Source organism: Capra hircus, chromosome 16, assembly GCF_001704415.2.
Source record: "Capra hircus breed San Clemente chromosome 16, ASM170441v1, whole genome shotgun sequence".
In the NCBI taxonomy this organism is placed as follows: Eukaryota; Metazoa; Chordata; class Mammalia; order Artiodactyla; family Bovidae; genus Capra; species Capra hircus.
Window position 1 is genome coordinate 50,638,876 of NC_030823.1, and position 26,322 is coordinate 50,665,197.

Below are 26,322 nucleotides of genomic sequence, written 5' to 3' on the forward strand. Positions count from 1 at the left end.
ACAGTAATCCAAGTCTATGCCCTGACCAGTAATGGTGAAGAAGCTGAAATTGAATGGGTTCTATGAAGACCTACAAGACGTTCTAGAACTAACACCCAAAAAAGATGTCCTATTCATTATAGGGGACTGGAATGCAAAAGTAGGAAGTCAAGAGATAACTGGAGTAGCAGGCAAGTTTGGCCTTGGAGTACAAAATGAAGCAGGGTCAAGGCTAACAGAATTTGCCAAGAGAACACACTGGTCATAGCAAACACCCTCTTCTAACAACATAAGAGAAGACTTTACACATGGACATCACCAGGTGGTCAATACTGAAATCAGATTGATTATATCCTTTGCAGCCAAAGATGAAGAAGCTCTGTACAGTCAACAAAAACAAGACTGGGAGCTGACTGCGGCTCAGATCATGAAATCCTTGTTGCCAAATTCAGACTTAAATTGAAGAAAGGAGGGAAAACCAGTAGACCATTCAGGTATGACCTAAATCAAATCCCTTACGATTATACAGTGGAAGTGAGAAATAGATTTAAGGGATTAGATCTGATAGAGTACCTGAAGAACTATGGATGGAGGTTTCTGACATTGTACAGAAGGCAGTGGTCAAGACCATCCCCAAGAAAAAGAAATGCAAAAAGGCAAAATGGTTGTATGAGGAGGACTTACAAACAGTTGAGAAAAGAAGAGGAGTGAAAGGCAAATGAGCAAAGGATAGATATACCCATTTGAATTCAGAGTTCCAAAGTATAGCACAGAGATATAAGAAAGTCTTCCTCAGTGATCAATGCAAAGAAATAGAGGAAAACATAGAATGGGAAAGACTAGAGATCTCTTCAAGAAAATTAAAGATACTAAGGGAACATTTCATGCAAAGATGGCGACAATAAAGGACAGAAATGGTATCGACCTAACAGAAGCAAAAGATATTAAGAAGAGGTAGCAAGAATACACAGAACTGTACAAAAGAGATCTTTATGACTCATAATCATGATGGTGTGATCACTAGACTAGAGCCAGACATCCTGGAAAGTGAAATCAATTGGGCCTTAGGAGGCATCACTATGAACAAAGCTAGTGGAGGTGATGGAATTCCAGTTGAGCTATTTCAAATCCTAAAAGATGATGCTGTGAAAGTGCTGTACTCAATATGCCAGGAAATTTTGAAAACTCAGCAGTGGCCACAGGACTGGAAAAGGTCAGTTTTCAATCCAACCCCCAAAGAAGGGCAATGTCAAAGAATATTCAAACTATGGTACAATTGTACTCATCTCACATGCTAGCAAAGTAATGCTCAAAATTCTCCAAGCCAGGCTTCAATAGTACATGAATGAACTTACAGATATTCAAGCTGGATTTAGACAAGGCAGAGGAACCAGAGATCAAATTGCCAACATACGCTGGATCATCAAAAAAAAAAGAGAGTTCCAGAATCACATCTACTTCTGCTTTATTGACTACGCCAAAGCCTTTGACTGTGTGGATCACAACAAACTGGAAAATTCTTCAAGAGATGGGAATACCAGGCCATCTTACCAGCCTCCTGAGAAATCTGTATGGAGGTCAAGAAGCAACTGTTAGAACTGTACATGGAACAACAGACTGGTTCCAAATTGGGAAAGGAGTACGTTAAGGCTGTATATTGTCACCCTGCTTATTTAACTTACATGCAGAGTACATCATGTGAAATGCTAGGCTGTATGAAGCTCAAGCTGAAATCAAGATTGCCAGGAGAAATATCAATAACCTCATATATGCAGATGACACCATCCTATGGCAGAAAGTGAAGAGGAACTAAAGAGCCTCTTGATGAAAGTGAAAGAGGAGAGTGAAAAAGCTGGCTTAAAACTCAACATTCACAAAACAAAGGTCATGGCATCTGGTCCCATCACTTCATGGCAAATAGATGGGGAAACAATGGAAACAGTGACAAACTTTATTTTTTGGGGCTCCAAAATCACTGCAGATGATGACTGCAACCATGAAATTAAAAGATGCTTGCTCCTTGGAAGAAAAGCTATGACGAACCTGGACAGCATATTCAAAAGCAGAGACATTGCTTTGCCAACAAACATCTGTCCTGTCAAAGCTATGGTTTTTCCAGTAGTCACATAAGGATGTAAGAGTTGGACCATAAAGAAAGCTGACTGCCAAAGAATTGATGGTTTTGAATTGTGGTGTTGGAGAAAACTCTTGAAAGTCCTTTGGACTGCAAGGAGATCCAACCAGTCCATCCTAAAGGAAATCAGTCCTGAATATTCATTGGAAGGACTGAAGCTGAAGATGAAGCTCCAATACTTTGGCCACCTGATGCAAAGAACTGACTCATTTGAAAAGACCCTGATGCTGGGAAAGATTGAAGGTGGGAGGCAGAGGATGAGATGATTGGATGGTATCACTGACTGGATGGACATGAGTTTGAGTAAGCTCCGGGAGTTGGTGATGGACAGGGAAGCCTGGCATGCTGCAGTCCATGGGGTTGCAAAGAGTTGGACATGACTGGTAACTGAACTGAAGATCTTATCCTTTCCTGAGACCATAAAATCTACAAGGGCTGGGACAGAGCCTGTTGTCTCAGCAATATTTTATTATGAAAGAGTTCAGATTCACAGTAAAGAAGGAGGAGTTTTATAGCCAAGATCTAGATTCAACCTGTTTTTGGCCCCATTATATCTCTGCCCGGCATGGTGCCTGCTATCTAGTAGACCTGTAATAAATCTTTGCTGAGTGAAAGTGGTTCATATCCTTCCACATCTTAGATGATAAAGATAAGGTGAACAATATTTATGCCAGCATCATTTCTGTGTGTGAAAAATTGGAAACAGCTTAAATGCCCAAGATAGAGAATTGGCTAAATAAATTATGGTACATCCTACATAGTGGGGTTCCTCATCATCAGTGACAGCAATGATGCATGTATTGACATGGAAGGGTGTTCCTGATGTACTGTTAGGAACAAAACTAAAGAAAACTGGGTATGACATTATTTTTTTGTAAAGTTAATAAATCAATAAACATTTACAGATAGAACCTATTCTATGATAGGTACTATTTTTAAATACTTTAGGTATATTAATGCATTTTCACTGCAGATGGCGGATTACAGCCATGAAATTAAAAGACGCTTACTCCTTGGAAGGAAAGTTATGACCAACCTAGATAGCATACTCAAAAGCAGAGACATTACTTTGCCAACAAAGGTCCATCTAGTCAAGGCTATGGTTTTTCCTGTGGTCATGTATGGATGTGAGAGTTGGACTGTGAAGAAAGCTGAGCACCAAAGAATTGATGCTTTTGAACTGTGGTGTTGGAGAAGACTCTTGAGAGTCCCTTGAACTGTAAGGAGAAATCCAACCAGTCCATTCTAAAAGAGATCGGTCCTGGGTATTCTTTGGAAGGAATGATGCTAAAGCTGAAACTCCAGTACTTTGGCCACCTCATGCGAAGAGTTGACTCATTGGAAAAGACTCTGATGCTGGGAAGGATTGTGGGCAGGAGGAAAAGGGGACGACAGAAGATGAGATGGCTGGATGGCATCACCGACTCGATGGACGTGAGTCTGAGTGAACTCTGGGAGTTGTTGATGGACAGGGAGGCCTGGTGTGCTGCAATTCATGGGATTGCAAAGAGTTGGACATGACTGAGGGACTGAACTGAACTAAACTGAACTGAATCCTCACAAGAATCCTATGGAGTGAGTATACCCTATTATCCCCATTTTACAGATAAGGAAACTGAGGCACGGAGAGGGGAATAATTTGCCTGGACTCACATAGCTCTTTCCATGGGAAAATGCCTTGGAAGTTACACAAAGAATATGACAGTGTTGACAATATCAAATACTGGCAAGGATGTGAGGCAACAGGAACTCACTCATTGTTGGTGGGAATGCAAAATACAGTCACTTTGGAAGAGAGCTATGTGGGTTCATTAAAAACTAAATGTACTCTAACCACATGATCCAGCAACTACAACCTTGGTATTTCCTCAAAGGAGTTGCAAACACGCCCACACACAAACCTGCACGTTGATGTTTATGGCAGCTTTATTCATAACTGCCCAAACTTGGAAACAACCAGGGTGTCCTTCAGTAGGTGAACAGATAATGGAACATTGCTCAGTGCTTAGTCACTCAGTCAACCTCTTGGACTGCAACCTGCCACGCTCTTCTGTCTATGGAATTTTCCAGGTAAGAATACTGGAGTGGAGTGGGTTGCCATTTCCTACTCCAGGGGATCTTCCTGACCCTAGGATCAAACCCTTGTTTCCTACATCTCCTGCATTGGCAAGAGGGTTCTTTACCACTGTGCTCCTTGGGAAGCAATGGAATATTATTTGGCACTAAAAAAGAGCTGTCAAGCCATGAAAAAACTTAGAGGAAACTTAAATGCATATTACTAAGTAAAAGAAACTGATCTGAAAAGTTGTATGATTCCAACTATATGATATCTTAGAAAAGGCAAAAAACCATAGTGACAATAAAAAAGATGTGTGGTTGCCAGGGACTGGAGGTCAGGGAGGAAGCACAGAGGATTTTCAGGGCAATGAGACTATTCCATATGATATTATATTGGTAGCTACATGTTATCACACATTTGTCCAAGCCCAAATCCATAGAATGTGCAAGAGTAAACCCCACACAACACTGCAGATCAACTACACTCCTCCAGTAAAATTAAAATGAAAAAGAGTGAACCCCAAAGTAAACCTGACTGCTCCCCTGATAGCTCAGTTAGTTAAGAATCCACCTGCAATGCAGGAGACCCAGGTTCTATTCCTGGGTGGGGAAGATCCATTGGAGAAGGAATAGGCTACCCACTCCAGTATTCTTGGGTTTCCCTTATGGCTCAGCTGGTAAAGAATTCCCCCCCTCTCCCCACAATGTGGGAGACCTAGGTTCAGTCCCTGGGTTGGGAAGATCCCCTGGAGAAGGGAAAGGCTACCAACTTCAGCATGCTGGCCTGGAAAATTCCATGGACTGTATAGTCCATGGGGTCACAAAGAGTTGGACACGACTAAGCAACTTTCACTTTTCTTTCCAATGTAAACCATGGGCTTTGGGTGATTACGATGTGTCCATGTAGGTTCATCAGCTGCAACAGTTGTACCTCTCTGGTGCTGATGTTGATAACTGGGGGGCTGTGCATGAGTGGCAATGGAGGGTACCTCGGAAATCTCCATATCATCCTTTCAATTTTGCTGTGAAGCCAAAACTGCTCTAAAAACAGTGTCTTTTTATATATATGTGGTAACTTCTAAGAGAGAAGATTTGGCATAATTTTGCTTCTTCCTATTGCCTCTGTCACATCTCATTTTTCTCCAGCAGTCATGTCTCACTTGTGTATACTCTTTTCCTGGAACATCACTTCTCAAGTGGTGAAGCGGAGTTAAGTCTGGAGAAGGGAACGCTTGGCCGCACACCCAACAAGAAGCCTCCCTCAACAGATGTCCCATCGCGATCAGATTTGACGCGACATTTCAGTCATGCAACTACAGGAGAAGAGGGCTGCCATTACCTTTGTTGGTGCTGGAGAACTGGATGCCCACGTCTTGCAGAAGGTGCTCTGTCTCCTCCAGCCAGGACAGTGACAGGCGCAGGATGTCCAGTGACACCTTCTGGAGCCCTGAGACAGGTGGGCTCACCTGCAGGTGCTGCAGGAAGCTGACCTCCTTCCTCAGGTCGTTGCTGCAGCATGATGTCTTCATGCAAGCCTGGAAACAGATGAGGTCGTGAGGAGCCAGGGCACCGTTGCCAGAAATAGCACCCGGCCACCATGACCTGCAGAGAGTGGTGTTCTTGACGTGTTCTTGAAGCAGGAAGTGCCCTGGGATGGCCCACTTCTAGTTGCTTTTTAGGGGGTGAGTGGGACGAGGGGGCAGCTTTTATTTCATGTGTACTTTAGTTGGGACTTCCGATGGTCAAATAGACCCCATGTTTACAGACTTAGAGAATGAATTTATGGTTGCTGGGGGGACAGCAACCCCTTATGGAGGGAAGGGATAGTTAGGGAGTTGGGGATGCTATGTACACACTGCTATATTTAAAATGGATAGCCAACAAGCATCTACTGTACAGCACATGGAACTCTCTCAAAGTTATGTGGCAGCCTGGATGGGAGGGGAGTTTGGGGGAGAATGGATGCATGTATATGGATGGCTGAGTCCCTTCGGTGTTCACCTGAAACTACCACAACATGGTGTGTTAATCAGCTATGAAAGTGAAAGTTGCTCAGCTGTGTCCGACTCTTTGCGACCCCATGGACTATACAGTCCACGGAATTCTCCAGGCCAGAATACTGGAGTGGGAAGCCTTTCCCTTCTCCAGTGGATTATCCCAACCCAGGGATCGAACCCAGGTCTCCCGCATTCCAGGCAGATTCTTTATGAGCTAAGCCACAAGGGAAGCCCAAGATATAATCAGCTATACCCCAATATAAAATAAAAGCCAAAACAAGGGATTTCCGTGGTGGTCCAGTGGTGAAAACTCCGTGTTTCCAATACTAGATCCCACGTGCCACAACTAAAAAATCTCATATGCAGCAATGAAGATTGAAGGTCCCACATGCTGCAAATAATATCTGGTGCAGCCAATAAACAAAATTAAAGAAAAAAAAAACAGAGAAAGGAAGAGATCCCGTGTTTAGGCACAGGCAATTCCAAAGCCAAATTGCTAAGGACGATTTGGCTGAAATGAGAACCAAAGTTGGCTACAAAATTCCTGCTAAGATCAACACATAAGCTGGTCAGAAAGTCCGATTTCCTGGCTTGAAAAAGTGCTGACAAGCCAACATTCACAGACTCCCCAAATAGCAGCTGCTTATTTCCAGAGAAAGCAGAAGCAGCTGCCTGCTCTGATAAAGCTGGTTTTCCGGGTGGGGGCTGGGAGGTGGGGGGCGGGGGTCGGTCAGAACCAGTCTTGTCTCCTCCAGAGTCAAAGGCGACTAGGGTAGGAGCAGCCTTTCCATTGCTGGGACAAAAAAGAAAAACGCAAATAAAGAGCAGGATGTTTTCTTGGTTTCTCTGGAAATAACCCAGGGCTATTTTGAGAGCAAGAGGAGAAGGAGGTGACAGAGGATTAGATGGTTGGATGGCATCACTGACTTAACGGACATGAATTTGAACAAACTTCAGGAGACGGTGAAGGACAGCGAAGTCTGGCGTGCTGCAGTCCACTGGGTCTCAAAGAGCCAGACACGACTGAGTGACTGAACAACAACATTTCTTCCCCTGAGGTCCAGGGGCCTCCCGAAGGGGAGTGTCAGGCAGCTTTTTCTTGGCCACACCAATTTCACCTGGGAGGCAGTTTTTGAGGTCCTTTGTTTTCTACCTCAAACAAATTTCTCCAGCAAGAGAGAAGGTGGGCAGAAAAGCAGAACCGGACGATTTCCTGAACAAGGACCACAACGTGAGCCATGGGGGGCACGGGTGAGAAGTGGAGGAGGGCACCTGGCAACTGTCTAAGGCCTTCTTCAGCTTCTCAACGCTGTCTGCGACCTCCTCCTGTCTGCAGAGGCCGAGCTGGGTCTCCTTCTGCAGGGTCCACTTTTTCTGCTGAAAGTTGATGTTGTCCTCAGTGACCTGGGTGATCTTCTCTATTAACTAATGGGAAAAAGACACACACACAAAAAGATTGACATTGCAGGGTGGCTCTGGCGGGAGGGGCTCTGGGTTGGGGGAGGGCATGGGCTTGAGCTCCCATCTCTGCAGGGTTAGGGAGGGAGGTCCTGGCATGTTTGGGTGATGGCTCTGGAGGGAATGTCAGCTCTGTCACCAGGGCTTGTTTCCCAGGATCAGAGATGATTTTTAAGAGCCAAAGGCTTGTCATGTGGCCCTGTGTGTGTTCTAGATTCTTCAGAACTCTGGGAGTGATTCATCATGCTGAGCCTGATGCTGTGGTGCCCGAAAGAGAAGGCTAGGCTATCCGAGAGCAGTCCATGGTGTGAATTTTTCACCCGCGTGCCGACACAGGGTTGGAGGGGACAAACGGAAGAATAACAAGTCAGTCCTTACAGCCAAAGGCACATCCTTGCTGCCGGCTGCCCTCTTCAGGAGAAGCGAGCCAGGATGCCTGCTCTACAGCGAGGCTCTTTCCTCGTGGGACTAACGGAGCTGGACCATGCAGGCCTGGAGACCAGACATAGGCCTGGGTGGTTCCATTTGATTTTCACAGAAACCCTTCAAGGGAGTTTAACTGGCTTTTACTCTAAAAGCCAGGAAATCCCAGAATATCAAAACAAATCTTCATGGTGTAGCAACAGTGTGAAAAATATGCGCCACCAACAAAAAACAGAAACATATGTTCCCAGTGTCTGGAGTCCCGGGTCCCCGAGGAAGAAAGTGGGGAAGAGAGACGAACCTGCTGATCGGAGACGGGCTTGTCCTGGAACGGCTTCGCTCGTCCGTAGGTGGCCTTGATGACCTGACTTCTGAAATGCTCCAGCTGCAGCACAAAGAAAGGGAAGATGATGGAATGAGTGGTGCAGCTGCAGCCGCAAGGCTTGAGGAGGCACTTCCACTGCTGGGTCTGGGAGAAATCGGTTAGAAGGCTCTGCACACCATGAATGGTCACTATGGTTGGGGCTTCCCAGGTGGTCCTAGTGGTAAAGAATCCGCCTGCCAATGCAGGAGCCACAAGAGATGTGGGTACGACTCCTGGGTTGGGAAGATCCCTTGGAGTAGGAAATGGCAACCCAAACTAGTATTCTTGCCTGAAAAATTGCACGAATGGGGGAGCCCTCAGGCTATACTCCATGGGGTTGCAAAGAGTTGGTCACGACCAAGTGACTAAGCACGCACGCAAACGGATTATTAACACCTTCACCTCTCACCGGAAGGGGCAATGCCCACACAAGAGAGGGGGACGGTAGGTTTTAATGACTTTTCAGGCACGCCCGCCTAACCCAGCCGATGCACGTGGGCAGCTCACATACGTCTCAGGCCCTCAGAAGAGCCACTCACTGCCAATTATCCAGTGGGAAGTCTGGGGCTGGGAGTGCTCTTCCATAATTGGTACGCTGGCACCAGGCTGTGAGATAAATATTGAGACTGTCAGCCTGAGTAAACTGTGTAATCAGCCAGGGTGCCCGGGGAGAGAAGGAGGAGCAGCCTGCTGCCATTTTGTGCCTTAGGCCTCGTGTCCTGAAGATGATGCCTGCTGTATTCCCCTCAGGGTCCCCAGAGCCTGGCACCCAGCAGGCACTCAATAAGTGTTCATCAAATGCTTGTAACAGAAACAACTGACTTGGCAGGTGTTCAAAGTCCTCGCCTTCAGTTCGGCCAGCTTTTATTGACTGTCTCCCTGGTTCTGGTGTCTTCAGATTACGGTTGATGAAAGAATACAGTTACATTAGAATCAGGGCTTCTAGAATGACAAGTTCAAGGTGTCCCAGGTTCATGAGAGGCCTGAGAGGCAAACAAGCCCAACCCTCTCTGGAAGTTTACTAACATGATGGCCCTTGGCTCGGGTTTTTGGCTTACGGGCAAAACATGGTCATGAAAGACTCTAGAATAGAGCCCTGAAGGACCATAACAGCTGGGGAATCAATGTGAATGTCAACGAGTCCAAGACACAGGAGTTCGCTGCACACCAGGAAGTTCTGAAAAGCCAAGGAGAGGAATTATGACTCTCCTAAAGACAGCTCTGCAGTCAGCTTGCCGGGAGCCAGCTGGGTGATCTGAGGGATTCCGGGCCGTCTGTTGGTTGCATGACCAAGGGGAGGGTCCTAACTTGCCCGAGGAAGAGGTTATGTAGGCAAGGCCCCATGGGCGATGGCCCGCATCACCACCAGAGGCACCCTGTGGGACTGCTGTGAGTGGAGGGACAGGTCCTGCTGGACAACGGGAGTCTGTCCTGGAGTCACTTGCCTGGGGAAGGGCATGACCTCAGGCAGGGAGCTGGCTGTGGACAAGAGGGTGACGTGGGAATGCCAGGGCAGCACAGAGAGGCCTCATCCTTACTCTTTCGAGTCCTGGAGGAATCTCTGTGTCTTCCTGAATGAGCTCTGGCTGGAGGCATGACCAGGCTCCTGGCAAGTGGCACAGATCATGCCCTCAAGGTGGGTGTGTGCTGGGGGTGCAGAGCGCTGGCAGGGGCAGGGGTAGCCGAGGTGCACCAAGGGAAGCCCAGAGCCCGTGGGCTCTCTCCCTTGGTAAGGGGTCGGTGCCCTGCAGGAGAGGACACTGGGGGTGACGGTGTGGATGGTTGTTGAAGAGGCTTTAATACCTGCCAAGAGGCACTATTGTCATCATTTAACCTGTGGGTGCTTCTGGAGTTCAGCGTGGGGGACGATGCCTGGTCATACTGTTGGTTCAGGCTTGGATGCCACCACATGGAAGGGCTTTGGGAGCTGGGCTGGGTGGGCTGGAGTGCTCCTTTAAGGACTGCGGTTCTTAACCTTTCTGGGTAATTTACAGACTCTTCTGAGAATCCAATGAGTGACAAGGTGGACTCATCCGCCCAGAAAAGAAAAGCACAAACACACATACATGCAAAATGTTCTTGTCCTCCTGGGGCCATGGATGCCAGGAGAGGGGTGCCTTGTGGAGGGGTCCAGGGTGGGCTGCCCTGGGTAGGCCACCTTCCACAGGGGCAGTGCCCCAGCCTGGGATCTCGTCTGCCCTCCCTTAGTGTTTTCTGAGCCCTTGTTTGCATGTTCTGGCCATCATGTCTGTGCCACATGTAAGAGGAAGGGCTGCTGGGCCATCTTGGGTCAGAGCCTGGGAGATGGCACCCCCAGACCTGCTGAGTCTGAGCCTGCTCCCCACCTCGCCAGTTTCCATTTGGCATGAGCTGTGATAGTCTGGGTTCTATTATTAATTCTACTATACAGTTCAGTTCAGTCACTCAGTCGTGTCCGGCTCTTTGCAACCTCATGGACTGCAGCAGGCTTCCCTGTCCATCACCAACTCCCGGAGCTTACTCGAACTCATGTCCATCAAGTCGGTGATGCCATCCAACCATCTCATCCTCTGTTGTCCCCTTCTCCTCCTGCCTTCAATCTTTCTCAGCATCAGGGCCTTTTCCAATGAGTCAGTTCTTTGCATCAGGTGGCCCAAGTATTGGAGTTTCAGCGTCAGCATCAGTACTTCCAATGAATATTCAGGACTGATTTCCTTTAGGACAGACTGGTTGGATCTCCTTGTAGTCCAAGGGACTCTCAAGAGTCTTCTCCAACACCACAGTTCAAAAGCATCAATTCTTCGGCGCTCAGCTTTCTTCACAGTCCAACTCTCACATTCATACATGACCACTGGAAAAACCATAGCCTTGACTAGACGGACCTTTGTTGGCAAAGTGATGTCTCTGCTTTTCAATATGCTATCTAGGTTGGTCATAACTTTCCTTCCAAGGAGTAAGCGTCTTTTAATTTCATGGCTGCAGTCACCATCTGCAGTGATTTTGGAGCCCCCCAAAATATTATTAATACTTCATTAAGAAAAGTGGCGGGACTTCCCTAGTGGCTCAGGGGTTAAGACTCTGTGCTTCTACTTCAGGGGACACGGGTTTGATCACTGGTTGGAGGACTAAGATCCTCCAAGCCATGTGGCTTGGCCAAACAAAACAGAACAAAACAAAAACAAACAGAGAAGTGGCCTCCCCTGTGGATACTGACTAGAGCGTCTGTTTGGAGGCCCAGAGGAAGAAAGATCGCTGTAAATGTCAAGACAAAGAAACGTGAAGGAGAAAGTGCTAGAAACACCACTGTGGTTGAAAGCCTCAAACCCTCCCTAAGAGGGACCCGCACCACTGGTTTACCGGGGTGGGCCTTGACCTGGGACTGGCTGCTTGGTCAGGGTCTCAGGTGATGGCAAACACCAGTGTGGGCAGCTTCCCAGCAGGAAAAGCCTTTTTAGTGACATCCCCTGGGATTTGGGAGCCCTGTCCCCTGGGATAAGTGGGTGAAATTAAACCAGGCCGTCCTCCTCCTCACTCATCCCTGCCGGCCGCTTGGGCGCAGGGCTCTGTGGAGAGCAGTGGGCCATGAAGGGGCTTGGCAGCACGCCTACCTGACCTACTGCCCTTTCCAAATTGGCTTTAATGAGGTTTTCTCTGTTCCCCATTTCTTGCAGCTGAAGCAATTTCCTTCTGGAATCCTCCTGAAGCTTCTCTTCAACCTGAAAGGATGATGAAAGCATGGGCTTGCTGCTAATGTGATCATCACGCCCTCTGGGGGAACTCTTCTTGGGGGGGTGGTGCTAATGGCAGTGGGGGAGTCCTCGAGGGGCAGGGACAGCTGTGGCCCCATGGCAGGGGTCATGGGCATACACAGGGTGGAGATAAACTCACAGGGAGATGCCCCTTAAGGGAAGGGGCTGAGCTCTGCACCCTGGGCTCAACTATGTCCTATCACAGACTCCAATCCCAGCTCAGTCCCTAGCAAGATGTGTGACCCTGGGAAAGTGATTTCACGGTTCCGTGACTCAACGTTCTCATCTGTCAAATGGGGACAGAGTACCTGTACTGCAGCACAGAGTTATTGTGGGAATTCAAAATATTTGGAATAGTGCTTACAGGTCTGAGTGTGGTAAATATTGGTGTGACCTATAAAAGGTGGGTGGGGAATTTCCTGGTGGTCCAGTAGCTAAGTCTCCTTGCTCTCAATGGAGGGCACCCAGGTTTGATCCCTGGTCAGGGAACTAGATCCCACATGCTGCAATGAAGATAGAGGATACCACGTGCAGCAATTAAGATCCTGTGCAACCAAATAAATACACATTTTTTTTTTTAAAGTGAACGGGAATGTCTGCCATGCAGCCTCCTTCTAAGACTCCACAGAAGGTCCTTGGTCAGTGTTATTATTGGGTTTATCATCATAACTATTTGTCATTACCACTTTGAGCACACCCACTGGTGGAAACCTCTCTAGAGGCTTGCTCAGTAACGTCTATTAAGAATCGCAGCCTGCAAAAGAAGGTGTTTGAAGTGCAGAAGCTTGCTTGTTTAATCCTCCCTTGCTTGGGTAACGGGGCAAGCTGAGGTGAGCTTGAGAGTGCTTGATGCTACCATCTGCTGGCAAGTGTGGGCCTTGCAGCTGCTCATTTCAGGGACACATCTAATCATTTCAGGGACACACCTACTGAGCCCAGGGCTCTGGCACCAACAGGAAACCAGGCAAATGCTCATAAATAAGTGGAGAGACTTTGTGCTGAAACAAATCCCATGGGCCGTGTTGATTAGGGATCTGACAAGGGGGATCACAGAGATGTAGTAAAAGACCCAGAGGAACTCTTTGGAGCTTTCCTCTGAGCAGAGCAGTACAGTGGGAGAGCGACCACCCAGCTCTGGCACCTTGGAAAAGCCACCTCTCTGGGGCCTTAGTTTCCTTCCAGATCTAAACATGCTCTGACTTGTATTTCAGCTGCATTTCCATACACCACAGAAGCCAAGTCCAACCCTGGACTCTGCCCTTATCTGTGTTCTCCACGAACAGCCCCCAGTTCCCACTCCTGAGCCTCAGGCAACTTCAGGGGCTGCCCTGCTCCCTCCGTCACACCTGGTGCTCTCCACGTCTGTCCTCCCATCCCTCTCAGGTGACATGCTGGGCTGCGGCAACTGGCCACCTCACCTCTAGTTTAGCGCCTTGAGGTACTGTGAGGGTTAGCCAGCTGTAGGGCAGCTCTGACCTACAAAACTTTCTACAACTATACAGATGTTCTGAATCTGTATCATCTAATACAGCAGCCACAAACCACATCTGGTGATCCAGCGCTTGAAACGGGCTGGTGTGATCGAGGAAATGAATTTCAAAGTGTATTTAATTTTGATTAATATCAGTGTAAACAGTAGCACATGGCTGTTGGCTATACAATAGTGATTGGAGGCAGACCAACCTGGAGTCAGCCAAAACTATGTGACTGGGCTAGTTACATTGCTAGTTAACAAGCAGTCTTGACTTTCTCATCTGTAAAATGGGGAGAATGATCTCTAGGTCACGGTGCTGTTGTGAAGAGGGAAAGGAGATGAAATGTTTGGTGGCAATGCCCAGTCCATAAGAAACTGCAGCTATCATTTGCACCATTATTAGCTGTGAATGTCACATATTAGTTCTCTGCTTGGAAGCCCTGGTAGCGCCCCACTGCCCGTGTGCAATAGAGCCTGAGTGCCAGAACTAGTGCAAAACACCAAGCCAGGGATTCAAGAAGCCCTGATGAGCTCTGAACAAGGCAAAGAAAAATGGATCCGCTCCGAGATAAACCATAATACAACTGCTGGAAATCCAGGGAAAAGAAAATCTTTTGCAAAGGTGCAACAATAAGGCTTACAGATGACTTCTAAATAGAAATAACCGGAGCCAAAAGACAGCAGGGACATACCTAATGCTGTTTCTAATGTGCCAAAAGAAAAGAACTGCCACTGTAGAATTCAATAGGCAGTCAAATGTGTTTTAAGACTGAAGGTTAAATATACATTTCAAGATAGACACACAGACACATCTGAGACTGTCATCAGCAGAGCTACAGTGAAGGAAAACACTAAAGGGTATTCTTCAGAGACAAGGAAAATGAATGCAGATGGATGATCAGAGATGCAGAAAAGACAAGCAGCAGTAACAGTAACGTGTGCATATGATACTGACTATATAAAAATGCCAATAATATCTTTGGGGTTTTATTAATAACTATAGAGAGGAGTTTAGAAAATGACAGCAATGACTTACAAATCTGGAGGGGTTAAGTGAAGTCAGGGTGTTCTAAATTCACTGCATTGTCAAGGAGAAGGGCATAATTATCAACTAATACTAGATCTTGGTAAGTTAAGAATGTACATTGTAAGTACTTCTGTGGTGGTCCAGTGGCTAAGACTCTGCGCTCCCAATGCCAGGGGCCCGGGTTCAATTCCTAGTCAGGGAACTGGATTCCACATGCCACAATGAAGAGTTTGTATGCTGCAACTGAAGATCGAACGTGCCACAGTGACGATTCGCAACTAAAACCCAGCACAGCCAAAGAAATAAGTTAATTAATTAAAAAAGAATGCACATTGTAATCTTTAGGATGACCACTAACAGAGCAATGGAAGAATGAAAAACTTAATTAATGTGAGATCTTTGCTAGTCAAGGATAAAATGCTATTGTCTTACTATTATTAAAAGGATAGTAAAAAACTGAAATGTTTCCAAGCTAGTAGAGGAGAAAGGTGGAATGACAGAAAACGGTCAACTCAGAAGGAGGCAAGAAAGGAGAGAAAAAGCAATATAGTTACAGATAGTACAACTGGCACTGAGCAAGAGAGTAGATTTAAATCCCAGTGTATGAGTAATTAGATAAGATAAATGGGCTGAAAGTAAAAGACTGTCAAACTGGAAAATTTGTAAAATTTGTAAAAATGATATGCTATTTGGAAGCTATATGTCTAAAACTTAAAAACTGACAGGACTTCCCTGGTGGTCCAGTGGTTAAGAATCCACCTGCCAAAGCAGAGGACACGGGTTTGGTTCCTGGTCCTGGGAGAGTCCACATGCCATGGGGCAACTAAGCCCATGAGCCACAACTACGGAGCCCTTGTACCCCAAAGCCCATGCTCCATAGCAAGAAGCCACTGAAATGAGAAGCTGGTGCACCGCAGCTAGAGAGTAGTCCCTGCTCACCATATCTAGAGAAAGCCTGTGTGCAGTAATGAAGACCCAGCACAGACAAAAATAAACACATAAATAAAATTTAAAAAAATTAACAGAGGAAGTATGAAAAAAAATGCTACGGAAACCCCAACCAACAGCAAGCCAGTGATGATGTTAAGGGGAAAACACTACTAGAGATGAAAAGAGACATTAAAAAAAAAGGGACATTTTATGATGATCAAAAGTCTTGTTCTACTGGAAATATTAGAATTCTAAATTTATATGCACATAGTAATACAACCTCACAATATATAAAGCAAAATTTGTCAATATTAAAAGAAGAAACACACAAATCTACAATCATGATGAGATTAAAAAAAAAATTCCCGATGACTGATAGAACACAAAGACACGCACACACACAAATCAATAAGAGTATTTAAGTTGGAACAACATCATTGACAAGCTTGATTTAATGGATCAATTCTTTCCTGGGTAATTTCATGATTGAAGGCAGTGGGTCGTGGTTACACACGGGAACTTTGGAGTCTGGCAGACCCAGCCTGGAGCGGTTGCCAAGGCGACCCATCCCTGCCATACCTTGCTCTTTTCCCGAAGCGTCTTAGAGATCAGGCTCTGCTCCGTACTGCTCCTCTTCAACTCCTCCCTGAGCTTTCTCACTTCTTTCTCCATGCCGTGGATTTGCTAAGAAAGTTTCAACAACAGGGAAGTCAACTTCGTAACTCACCTCATCTGGTTTGTTAAGGTGGAACCTAGCCTAAGATCAGGTTAATTCTTTCCCTTGGGAGATGTTTCTACATCTTTAAAACAAAGTAGGGTTTTTTTCAACAGATGCATTGAAAGCGCAGGGTGAGGGAAAATTTGAGTTTCTTTTGAAGATCAGCATGGATTCTGGATTAAACAGTACAAGGGACACATTTACTCATTAGATTCTCCTTCCTTGGAATATATTTTGAGTTCAGTCTAAATAGGGTTTATTTGGAAGACACCATGGGCAGAGCTTGGAAGAAAAGAACAATGAGCTTTTTCTTTTTGTTCCCATTTGAGACAGAGAATAGCAGTGCCCCTGAGAGAAGAAAATGGCCTCAACAGATGGAAAATATATGCTTAGTGATGTTCTTGAGGATTCGACTGGCGCGGAGGGTGAACATTCCCATTTAGTGCTCATCTTTTCATTGTACTAATTTTTATATTCACCTTCCATACAAAGCCAATGATATGTCTGCTTTTTATTTTGTTTTTATGAACTGATGTAAAACTGAATGTATCAATAGTTAAGTAACAATACTGAAGGAGGAGTTTCAGGTCAATAACAGTGCCCATGGCTGTGATAAAACTTGTGACAGTAGCTCATGAAAGTTTGGGCATCACAAGTCCAGGGGTAGGGACCATGGTGAATTTCTAGCAGCATCTAGTGGCCACCTGGCCACCTTCTGTCCCGGTCTCCAGCCCAACTCTAGCCCAGCTCCAGGGGCAACCTGATGAGGGGCCTAGAGCCAACTGTCCATGAAATCCTAGGAGAGTATGTTTTCCAAGGTTTTCTACCCGTCTTTTTGAGGCAAGCAAATCAAAGAATTATGTTAATTACATTAACAAACAAATACCCATAAAGCCCCAGAGTTTGCACTAGCTAAGGGGCCAAGGAACCCCTCCAAAGCCCTGTAGGTCAAAGTCTAGGCTTTCTGTGGACACCCAGGGGTGAGGAGGTTCAACGCACAGTTTTGTAGAGTTTTAATTCTTTCTCTTGGGCTTCCAGGTTCTCCTTCTGGGCATCTTCCTTCTTTAACTCTTCTTTCAGCACTGAGCACTGGGGAGAAAAATAACAAGGTCACGTGGGCTCGACTGGGGGCCCTAAGTCCCTATGTGCGTGCCCAAGGTTGTCTTCTGCTGTTTAACTCAGTCACACCCTGCATTCTGAGAGGCCAGACCGTCTGTGTGATGGAAGCACGGCACCCTGTGGTTGTTCCTGGTTCACCCCTCTTGTGAGTTCTGACAAATAAAGCATCTAAATTACCCTTCAAAAGCCAGCAAACTGCACCACAGGGGGAGTCCAGGCTCATAGAGTCTGGGTACTTAGGGTGGAGGAATTGAGCTGTTTTCATTCAGTGAGCATCGAGAGTGGTGAGGGAGGGCCAGTGGGTTTGGGTCGATCTTAGTGCTTTTGTGCAGGTTCCATCTCAAAGACACAACTGCCCTGTTGGTCACAAAGAGGTAAGTGGCGCTGCCTTTTCCGAGGGCATTTTGGCAACAGACATTAAGAGCATAAGGATGGATGTGCCTTCTTTTGACCCAGAAATTCTCACTTTGGACATGTACCCTAAGGACAATGATTAGAGAAATCAGTGAATCTGTAGCTTCAAGGATGTTCTCCATAGAACTGTCAGTAACAGTGGAAAAAAAAAAAACAAGTGTTGTTTATGACAGGAGATGACTTTATAACACTGTGTACATCCAGGAGAAAGTGTGTGGCTTTTAAGACCAATGATAAGAGCGTTGATTTATTAGCATGGGGAAGTCATTGTGTTTATGATTTTAAAAAATATGCATGGTGTAAATTCACTGTAAAATAACTGACTGATTGATTTCTAGGTAATATATAGAAACAAGACTGGAAGAACCCAGAGGAAAAGTGACCTCACTCTAAGGTCAATAAGGAAGGGGAAACGGGGACATAATCAAACAGATGCACTGTGGGAGGTGGAAGAGCCAAGCAGGGGCTGTCTTTGCATATTCCTTCTACTAAGCACCAGCTCTGCAACCTCTCCCTGTCCCCAACACACACACACACACACACACACACACACACACACACACACACACACACATACACACACACAGTCCTCTCACCTAAAACAGCGGGTGCACATGCCTAGGAGGGCACTCTGCTTGTCAGAAACAAAGGCAGAGGCATTGGCCAGGCGGCTGACTGAGGCAGAGGCAGAGGAGCAGGGCTAAAACCAGGCTCCCATGTCTTGGAAAACGATTTTGTCATTCCCATTTCGCAGATGGGGTAATAAGGGCCAAATAAGTTACAGTAAGAGAAAGCTCTGGGATTGGACCCAGGTCTGTGACTCCAAAGCTCATGCCTTTTGCCGGTTCCATATTCGGTGTAGTACTGCACACCAGGTACTACGTATTGGGCCTTTTCCTTGGAACCTCAGGATGTTTCCATCCCACACCCATGCAGCCCTGGCTAATCCATCAGACAGCTGCTGGGAATCCCTGAGTTATGACCTGGATGAAAGCTATGAAGTTTTACCTTGAGTGGCAGAAACAGATGCATCATACAAATACTGAGAAATCTTATCCTATGGAGTCAGGATTCTAAAGTTGGCATGGAAGGCAAGATTTGCAAATAAAGTTCCATTTAAAAAACTCTTCACTTGCCTACCAAGTCTAGGTAAGAAATGAGAGTTTGTGTGTTTGCATCTGGATCTTCAAACGTTGGGATTTGAAGGCAATTATGAGAATCAGTGGTGCTGGGACTGTGATGGAGCCCTGTGGGTTGTCCTTGCTCACAGAGAGATTTTATTCTGTTTTACATTAAGCTGTGCAGTAGCAATATATCCTAATAAGTGTGTTTGTTCCTGGGGTTTATTTATCATAGGGGTTAAAAAATATTTGCTGCATTTGAAAATATATCATGATCTTCTGAGCCACATACTATACTTTAAAAGCTGCTGAGAAGTTGACTTCTCTGCAGACACGTGACTGCACTGTGTCTGCTTTGGTGATGACCTGACACTCACTCTGGAGTTGAGGGCTTCAAGCTGGTGATCCTTTTCTTTGTTCTCACTTTTTAGTTGATTCACCTCCTGTTTTAGCTGTTGAACTTGCTCATCCTTTGCTAACATATCCTTTTGCAAAGATGACACCATCTCTGCAAAACAAAAAGAAAAACTCACAGGTCAAAAGGGCAGGGAGGATTCCTGGCATCACCATGGCTGTTAGCCAAGTTTCGGACAAGAACCTCCAAGCCCAGGGCTGGCGTTCCTAGAACTGTGGAGGTTGTTGCCAAGAATCCCAGAGCAAGAACAGGAATGAGACCAGAGACCATGGAACGTGGTTTGAGGCTTCAGGGAGAATGAGGGGCAGTCAGCGAGCACCAGGGGGAGGAGAAGCCTTTGGGGGCCCCTGGTGGGCACAGGCTGGGCAGAGCCGATAGGCGAGGCCATGCTGCAACAAAGGCCCAGCACAGGTGAAGTCCAGGAATTCTTCTCCAGAGCCCAGAAGACAGACTTGCGGCAGAGCAGACTGCTGGACACTCTTGGTGGGGTGGTTAGCTTCACACTTACATGAGTTTGGCCCTGTCCTAACCCCTTATTGGCTTGGTGGTCTTGGACAAGTTATTTCACCTCCGACCGCATGTCCTGCACAGAGTTATTGTAAGGGTCAAGTGAGATGATCTGTCCTAAGAACATAAAATGACTAACTTATATTTGTTGCTGTTGTTCAGCCGCTAAATCGTGTCTGACTCTTTGCGACCCCATGGACTGCAGCATGCCAGGCTTCTCTGACCTCCACCATCTCCTGGAGATTGCTCAAACTCATGTCGATTGAGTTGGTGATGCCAACCAACCATCTCATCCTCTGTCACCCCCCTACACGGCACTCACTATGTTTCACGACAGCCAGTTTCCAGCATGGCCCCCATGCCCTGTCTCCTGGAATTCATGCCCTTGTGCGGCCCCTCCCACCCTGACTAGGGCTGACATGGGTAACTGGCGTGATGCTGCGGGAATGATGCAATGTGACCTCCCAGGCTGGGTCATCAAAGACACTGCGGCTTCCTCTTTGCTCTCTCTTGCATCATTCACTCTGAGGGAAGCCACCCCCGGTGTTGTGAAGACACTCAAGCAGCCCTCGGGAGAAGTATGTGTGATGAGAGGCTCAGGCCTCCAGCCAACAGCCACATGAGCAGCAACTCTGAAAGGGGTTCCTCCTGCTTCCGGTAAGGCTTTAGATGACATGACTGATGCCCCAGCCGACATCTTGACTGCAATTCAAGAGAACTAAGTTACACACCCCTCCATCCCAAATTCCTGTACTGCAGAAACTGGGTGAGATAATAAATATCAGCTGTTGTTTTATCCGTTACATTTTGGGATAACTTGCTATGTAGCAATAGATAACTATTCTGTTATTGAATTATCACTTTGGGGAAAAGTGGGATGTGAAAGTGAAAGTTGCTCACTTTCCAAGCTGGTGGAAGATTCGACTTCCAGTGGACTTGGAGCCTCATTATATGCTCATTGTAACGCAATAGCTGAGTGACACACCCACCAGCAACAGAGGATGAGATCGTTGGACGGTATCACCGATTCAGTGGACACGAACTTGGGCAAACTCCAGGAGCTGGTGAAGGACAGGGAAGCCTGGCATGCTTCAGTCCATGGGGTTTCAGAGTTGGATACAACTTGGTGACTGAACAGCAACAACACACCCACCAGTACCATCACAGTTCTGAGGTCAGTCATACGAGGTCAGAAGTGGGCAGTGGCCCGATTTCTGGAAATCACTGCCCCTTCCCCAAAATACTTGGGATAATCCTCCCACTCACTAGCCTATGAAATTACCCAGCCCATAAAAATTAACCACCTCATATTTCAGGGCTGCTCACCTTCTGAGATGGCCCATACTCTCTACCTGTGGAGTGTGTTTCTCTCTAAACAAACCCACTTCTTACCTATCACTTTGTCTCTCACTGAATTCTCTCTGTGACAAGACATCAAGAACCTGAGCTTTATTAATGAATAAATGAAGCCCAGATGTATGAGCTCAGTTAAAAGACAGTGCGTTCTGGTCTGGGTCCAAGTTCAACCTGGATTGCACGGTTTCACACCCACTCTGCTGTTCTCCCTTGGGTCCCCCCCGAGGCACTGGCCACCGTGTCACACAGTGGGTTTTCTCCACAGCACGACCGCTCTCTGAAGCAGGCTGTTCGTTTATTCATCCTTTTCCTTCAGTGAGTACAGGGATCTGACTGTCTTGCTCAGAGCTCTCTCCCCAGAGCCTAGAACAGGGCCTGACACTTAGTAGGTGCTCAGTCAGCATGCTGAAGGAATGAAGGAATCCAGGGAGTCCGGGCTCAGCCACAGCTGTGTGTGGGCTGCCCCTCCCCCCACCCAAGCCCTTTATCAGGGAACCACCTTTGTTGGTCAGTTAGAAAATGTTTCACTTGGGCTCAAGTGCACTCAGGTGAAAATGGGTGAGATGATGGGTACCCAAAGTGGTGACCCCGTTTTGTCCATGTTCTAGTTCGCACTCAGGCAGGCTGGCTTGTGGAGCCACCCAAGTCACACTATGTTCTATGCTCTCCCTGATGGGGCCAGTGCTCAAGTGACCTCGTAGAAGATATATGTGTGTGTGCTCAGTTGCTCAGTTGTGTCTGATTCTTTGCGACCCCCATGGACTGTAGCCCGCCAGGCTCCTCTGCCCATGGAATTGTCCAGGCAAAAATACTTGAGCAGTAGCCCTTTCCTTCTCCAGAGGATCTTCCCAGACCAGGGACTGAACCTGGGTCTCCTACGTCTTCTGTATTGGCAGAAGGATTCTTTACCACTGAGCCAGCCACTTGGGAAGCCCAGTCAAGATACAACATTCTCTCCAGTATTTATCAGGCCCTGCCCTAGGAAGCGGGTGGCAAGAAATCTGCACTGAGGGAGAATTCTAACTCGCTAACACTGGTGGCCAGGTGAGTTGCTGAGATCCCTGAGGCTGCATCCAGGTCATGGGCACAGGTGCTGTGGTAGACTGGGGATGTCTGCAGGGGGAGGGAGGCAGGTGCAGTGGTAGATTGGTGATGTCTGCAGGGGGAGGGAGGCAGGTGCAGTGGTAGATTGGTGATGTCTGCAGGGGGAGGGAGGCAGGTGCAGTGGTAGATTGGTGATGTCTGCAGGGGGAGGGAGGCAGGTGCAGTGGTAGATTGGTGATGTCTGCAGGGGGAGAGAGGCAGTTCTCAGGAGCAAATCCAGAAGGACCTCACCTGATGTGATGGCATTATCCCTTCTTAAATTCTCACCCTGGTTCTTCAGGGACGTGATTTCCAAGTTCCTCTCAGACAGGGTTTGGCACAGCACCTGGCTGTAGCCTTGCTGCAGGGCACTGATCTGTGGGAAGAGGCAACACAGAGTCAGAGGGAGGCCAGCTGGCTTTGCAGGACACACTTCTCCAAGGCTGGACAAAAAAGAGTCAGGTTGATCCTGGGTTGGGGTGTTGGGCAAACCAAGCTTTTCAGTTATAACTAGTGGGAGAGACGGGAGGCTGCCTACTCCAGTGACCACCGTGTCCTACATCATCAAGACACAAGCCTTACCTTTGTGGTCACCCAGGGGCTCAGGGGCCCTTGCCCTGGATCCCTTCCTGTGACTGAGGCAGGAGGCAGATGGCTTCAGGCTGGATACTTACAACCAGCCTTCTGTTTACATTTCCCAAGACAGGAAGTAGGTGGGCTCCAGGTTAGGCTTTTACAACCAGCCTCCTGTTTGCACTTTGAGATGGAAACGACGACAGGAACAGGGTAAATGGCTGGACTTTGCCTCCTGTGGACACATCAGTTATATCAGGGACAGACAGGGGCAAAACCTTGTTTGAGTACAAGACCAAGAGGTCACATATTTCCCATCTTTGGGGCAAGGGAGTCGCTGCACACGTGCAGAAAGGCTCTTTGGGGATACCAAAGGAGGGGTCACCATCCCATAAATGTGATGTCAAGCCCCACCCCTCATTGGCTGCTGGGCTGGAATCTACCTTGGGAAAAAGCTGTGCACACATGTTGGGGAGGATTCTAGGGTAGGTCCAGTGTGGAAAAAGAAACCATTTAATTGGCCAAAGGTAAACAAAGACCCATCGGATGGGTGGCCATGTAATGCAAAGAGCCGACTCACTAGAGAAGACCCTGATGCTGGGAAAAGATTGACGGCAGGAGGAGAAGGGGACGACAGAGGGCGAGACGGTTGGGTGGCATCACCGACTCAATGGACCCGAGTTTGAAAAAACTCCACAAGACTGAGCCTCTGAACAGCAACAACAAAGACTTGAAAGAACTGCCCTATACACATGATGCAACCACATCTGCCTTGCGCTCCTCCTCACTGAAGGGACGCCCTCACCCTTTCTCTCCGGGTGTGCATCTCTGTCTTAACGAAACAAACTGTTTCTCTTTGTGCTCTTCCAGTTGTCCTGCTGTGTCTGTAACAATAAACTTTGTACCTGTTGTTTTATACTTTTTTGCCTCCACAAGAAGCGCATTTTTCAATGGGAGCAAGAGCCAGGGGAGATTTGCTTCTAGCCTCTAGGTGTTGATGGTCCAGTGGCTAGGAGTCCTGGTTTTTAATCCCGGCTACCCAGGTTCAGTTCCTGGGCAGGGAACTAAGACCTCGCTTCAAGCCACCGCTTACTGTTGCCTCTCCGAGATCACCATCTGTGGACTTTTAGCCACAAACAGGCCAGCTCTTGGTGCTGAATCACCCAGCACCGGCTGTATGCAGAGCAAAATTCAAGAGACAGGAGGGTGTTGTGTGTGCTCACTCACGTCCGACTCTTCTGCGACCCCAGGGACTGTAGCCCGCCAGGCTCCTCTGTCCACGGGATTTCCCAGGCAAGAACACTGGAGTGGGCTGCCATTTCCTATTCCAGGGGTTCTTCCCAATCAGGGATCAAACCCATGTCTCCTATGCCCCCTGCACTGGCAGGTGGATTCTTTACCACTGGGAAACCCCCAAGAGATGGGAACAGGTTATACAGTGAATTTCCTTTAATGAGAACAGCAAATCGCGTATACCTCATACAACACTCTGGAGTTTACACAGCTTGTGTGCACGTGCTACGTGGACACTCCTCACGGCACTGCTGAAGGCTGACGTTCCTGGCAGGCTTCCCATTTGCGAGGGGGCAGACTGAGACTGGGAGAGGTAGAGTCCCCTGCTCAGGATCACGGGGCTGGTCAGAGGCGGAGAAGGAGTCAAACCCAGCCTCTAGGGGCCCGTTTCCACTTTTCCAGGTGGCCCTAGGAAGCGGCATGAAAAGTAGGAGGCTCTAAAGCATAGCGTGGACTTGGGAGCCAGACTGTAGCCTTCAAGTCCTGTTTCTGCCTGTTACGGGCCATGTGAACACAGGAAGACACCATATTTTATTTTCAGTCTGTACGTGGGGTGATGGCAGTCCCAGTCTGATAGGATTGCTAGAAGTATAGTTTTTTCCCCAGTCCCTGCTTTGCAGCATGTCGGATCTTCGTTTCCCAACCAGGGATCAAACCCGTGCCCTCTGCTTTGGGAGCTTGGAGTCTTAACCACTGGACCACCAGGAAATCCCTGTTAGAAGTATCTTAACAAATTAGTCATGTGTGCAAGTAATCAGATTATGTGTGGCACACAGCATAGAGGGATGAGGTGTCACGGGCCTCTCAGCTGACTACCCACAGTGTGTTTTAGCTTCAGCTTCCCTTGTCTGTCTCTGGGGAAAGGAGTTGGGAATCTTTTCGTGTGCATTTGTAAGTCTTGCTCAGGCTCACTTTAACGGCTCTGATTGTTATTAGGAGGAAATACAGGAATCATGGGTGGGATGACCATGGGCTGGCTGTTGCAAGAACTCTGGAAGTTCCTGGCTCAGAACCCACTTGAGGGCCAGCCCCTTTCTGGGGATCCATACCCTGGGCAGGGGCGCTGGAAGGATCTCCTTGAAAAGCAGCCTTGGTAAGGGCTGGAAAGTAGCTGCCTCATCTCAGCCTCCACAGAGCAGGTACCCGAGAGGCTGGGGAAGGGAGGTGGGCCAGAACCCCCTCCCTCTTCATCTGACTCCCTCGACTGCTTGGTCTGAGTGGCCAGGCCTTTTCCCTCCCAGGGTGTGCTGTGGGCCTTCACCGCTTTGATTTTTCAGACGTCAGGACTCAGTTCTCCCACAGGGACAAGCTTATTGGGGCAGAAATGCCACATAGTCCCTAGACAGGATGAGAGCTAGCTTGTTTTGATAGATCAAAATAGAAGCGACAAGGAGCAGGACGCAATTTCTTTGTTTTCCTAAGGTAAGGTTGCCAGATTTGGGGGAGAAAAAAAGGATGCCCATTGAAAATAAGATGACAGATAACATTTATCCTGTGTGTCCCATGCAGTATGTGGAACATACGCTAAAAAAGATATTCCAATATTCAAATTTAATTGGGTGTCCTGATTTTATCTGGCAACCCCACCCTAAGAGAGTTCTTAAACTTCAGGCATTCAAATACCACTTTCACTATTTTTGCCATATCTCTTTGCTGGTCCCACTATAATTTCTTAGCAGTTTTCTTAGAAGCCCCTTGCTTTTTAAACTTAAAAAACATGTATTAAATTAAAAATAACTGCTATAAGAGTAAATAGAGACTCAATCTCTTAAATAAAAATAATCTTAAAAAAAGGGAAAACACAAGAATTTCCCTGTTTACTGTCAGACCAGGCTGCAGGCTTCACATTACAAAAAAAAGAAAGATTGGTGGGAAGGGGCAGGCATGCCCAGGTATTTGGGCAACGGTGTGGTGACCTTGCCACCAGATGGCGCTCACAGCCTTTGGTCCTGGTTTCTGTGCCTGAAAATCTTGTCATTCTTACTCTTACAGCATTAACGGAAGTGTCAAGGTCTCACAAGCTTTCTTTCTCGTTTCATGCACCATCATGGTTGAGAGTCTATGACATTTACGGTGGTTATAGATACTTTTCCCCTGGGGCATCTGAGACATTATTGGGGCAGGTCTACGCTAGAAGGTGGCAGGGGCTGG

General features: G+C 47.3%; 1 protein-coding gene across 1 annotated transcript in view; it reads right to left on the minus strand.

Annotated features, from left to right (window-relative positions):
* The window catches only part of FHAD1 (forkhead associated phosphopeptide binding domain 1), a 159,547-nt gene that overhangs the window by 62,217 nt on the left and 71,008 nt on the right, over positions 1 to 26,322 (minus strand). The window contains exons 7-14 of the mRNA XM_018060595.1: positions 22,558 to 22,681; positions 19,322 to 19,452; positions 17,290 to 17,379; positions 16,152 to 16,256; positions 12,001 to 12,108; positions 8,351 to 8,434; positions 7,441 to 7,593; positions 5,511 to 5,706 (exon numbers count right to left, since the gene is read on the minus strand). Of these exons, the coding sequence (XP_017916084.1) occupies positions 5,511 to 5,706; positions 7,441 to 7,593; positions 8,351 to 8,434; positions 12,001 to 12,108; positions 16,152 to 16,256; positions 17,290 to 17,379; positions 19,322 to 19,452; positions 22,558 to 22,681 (991 nt within the window). The remainder of the gene's footprint in view (positions 1 to 5,510; positions 5,707 to 7,440; positions 7,594 to 8,350; positions 8,435 to 12,000; positions 12,109 to 16,151; positions 16,257 to 17,289; positions 17,380 to 19,321; positions 19,453 to 22,557; positions 22,682 to 26,322) is intronic.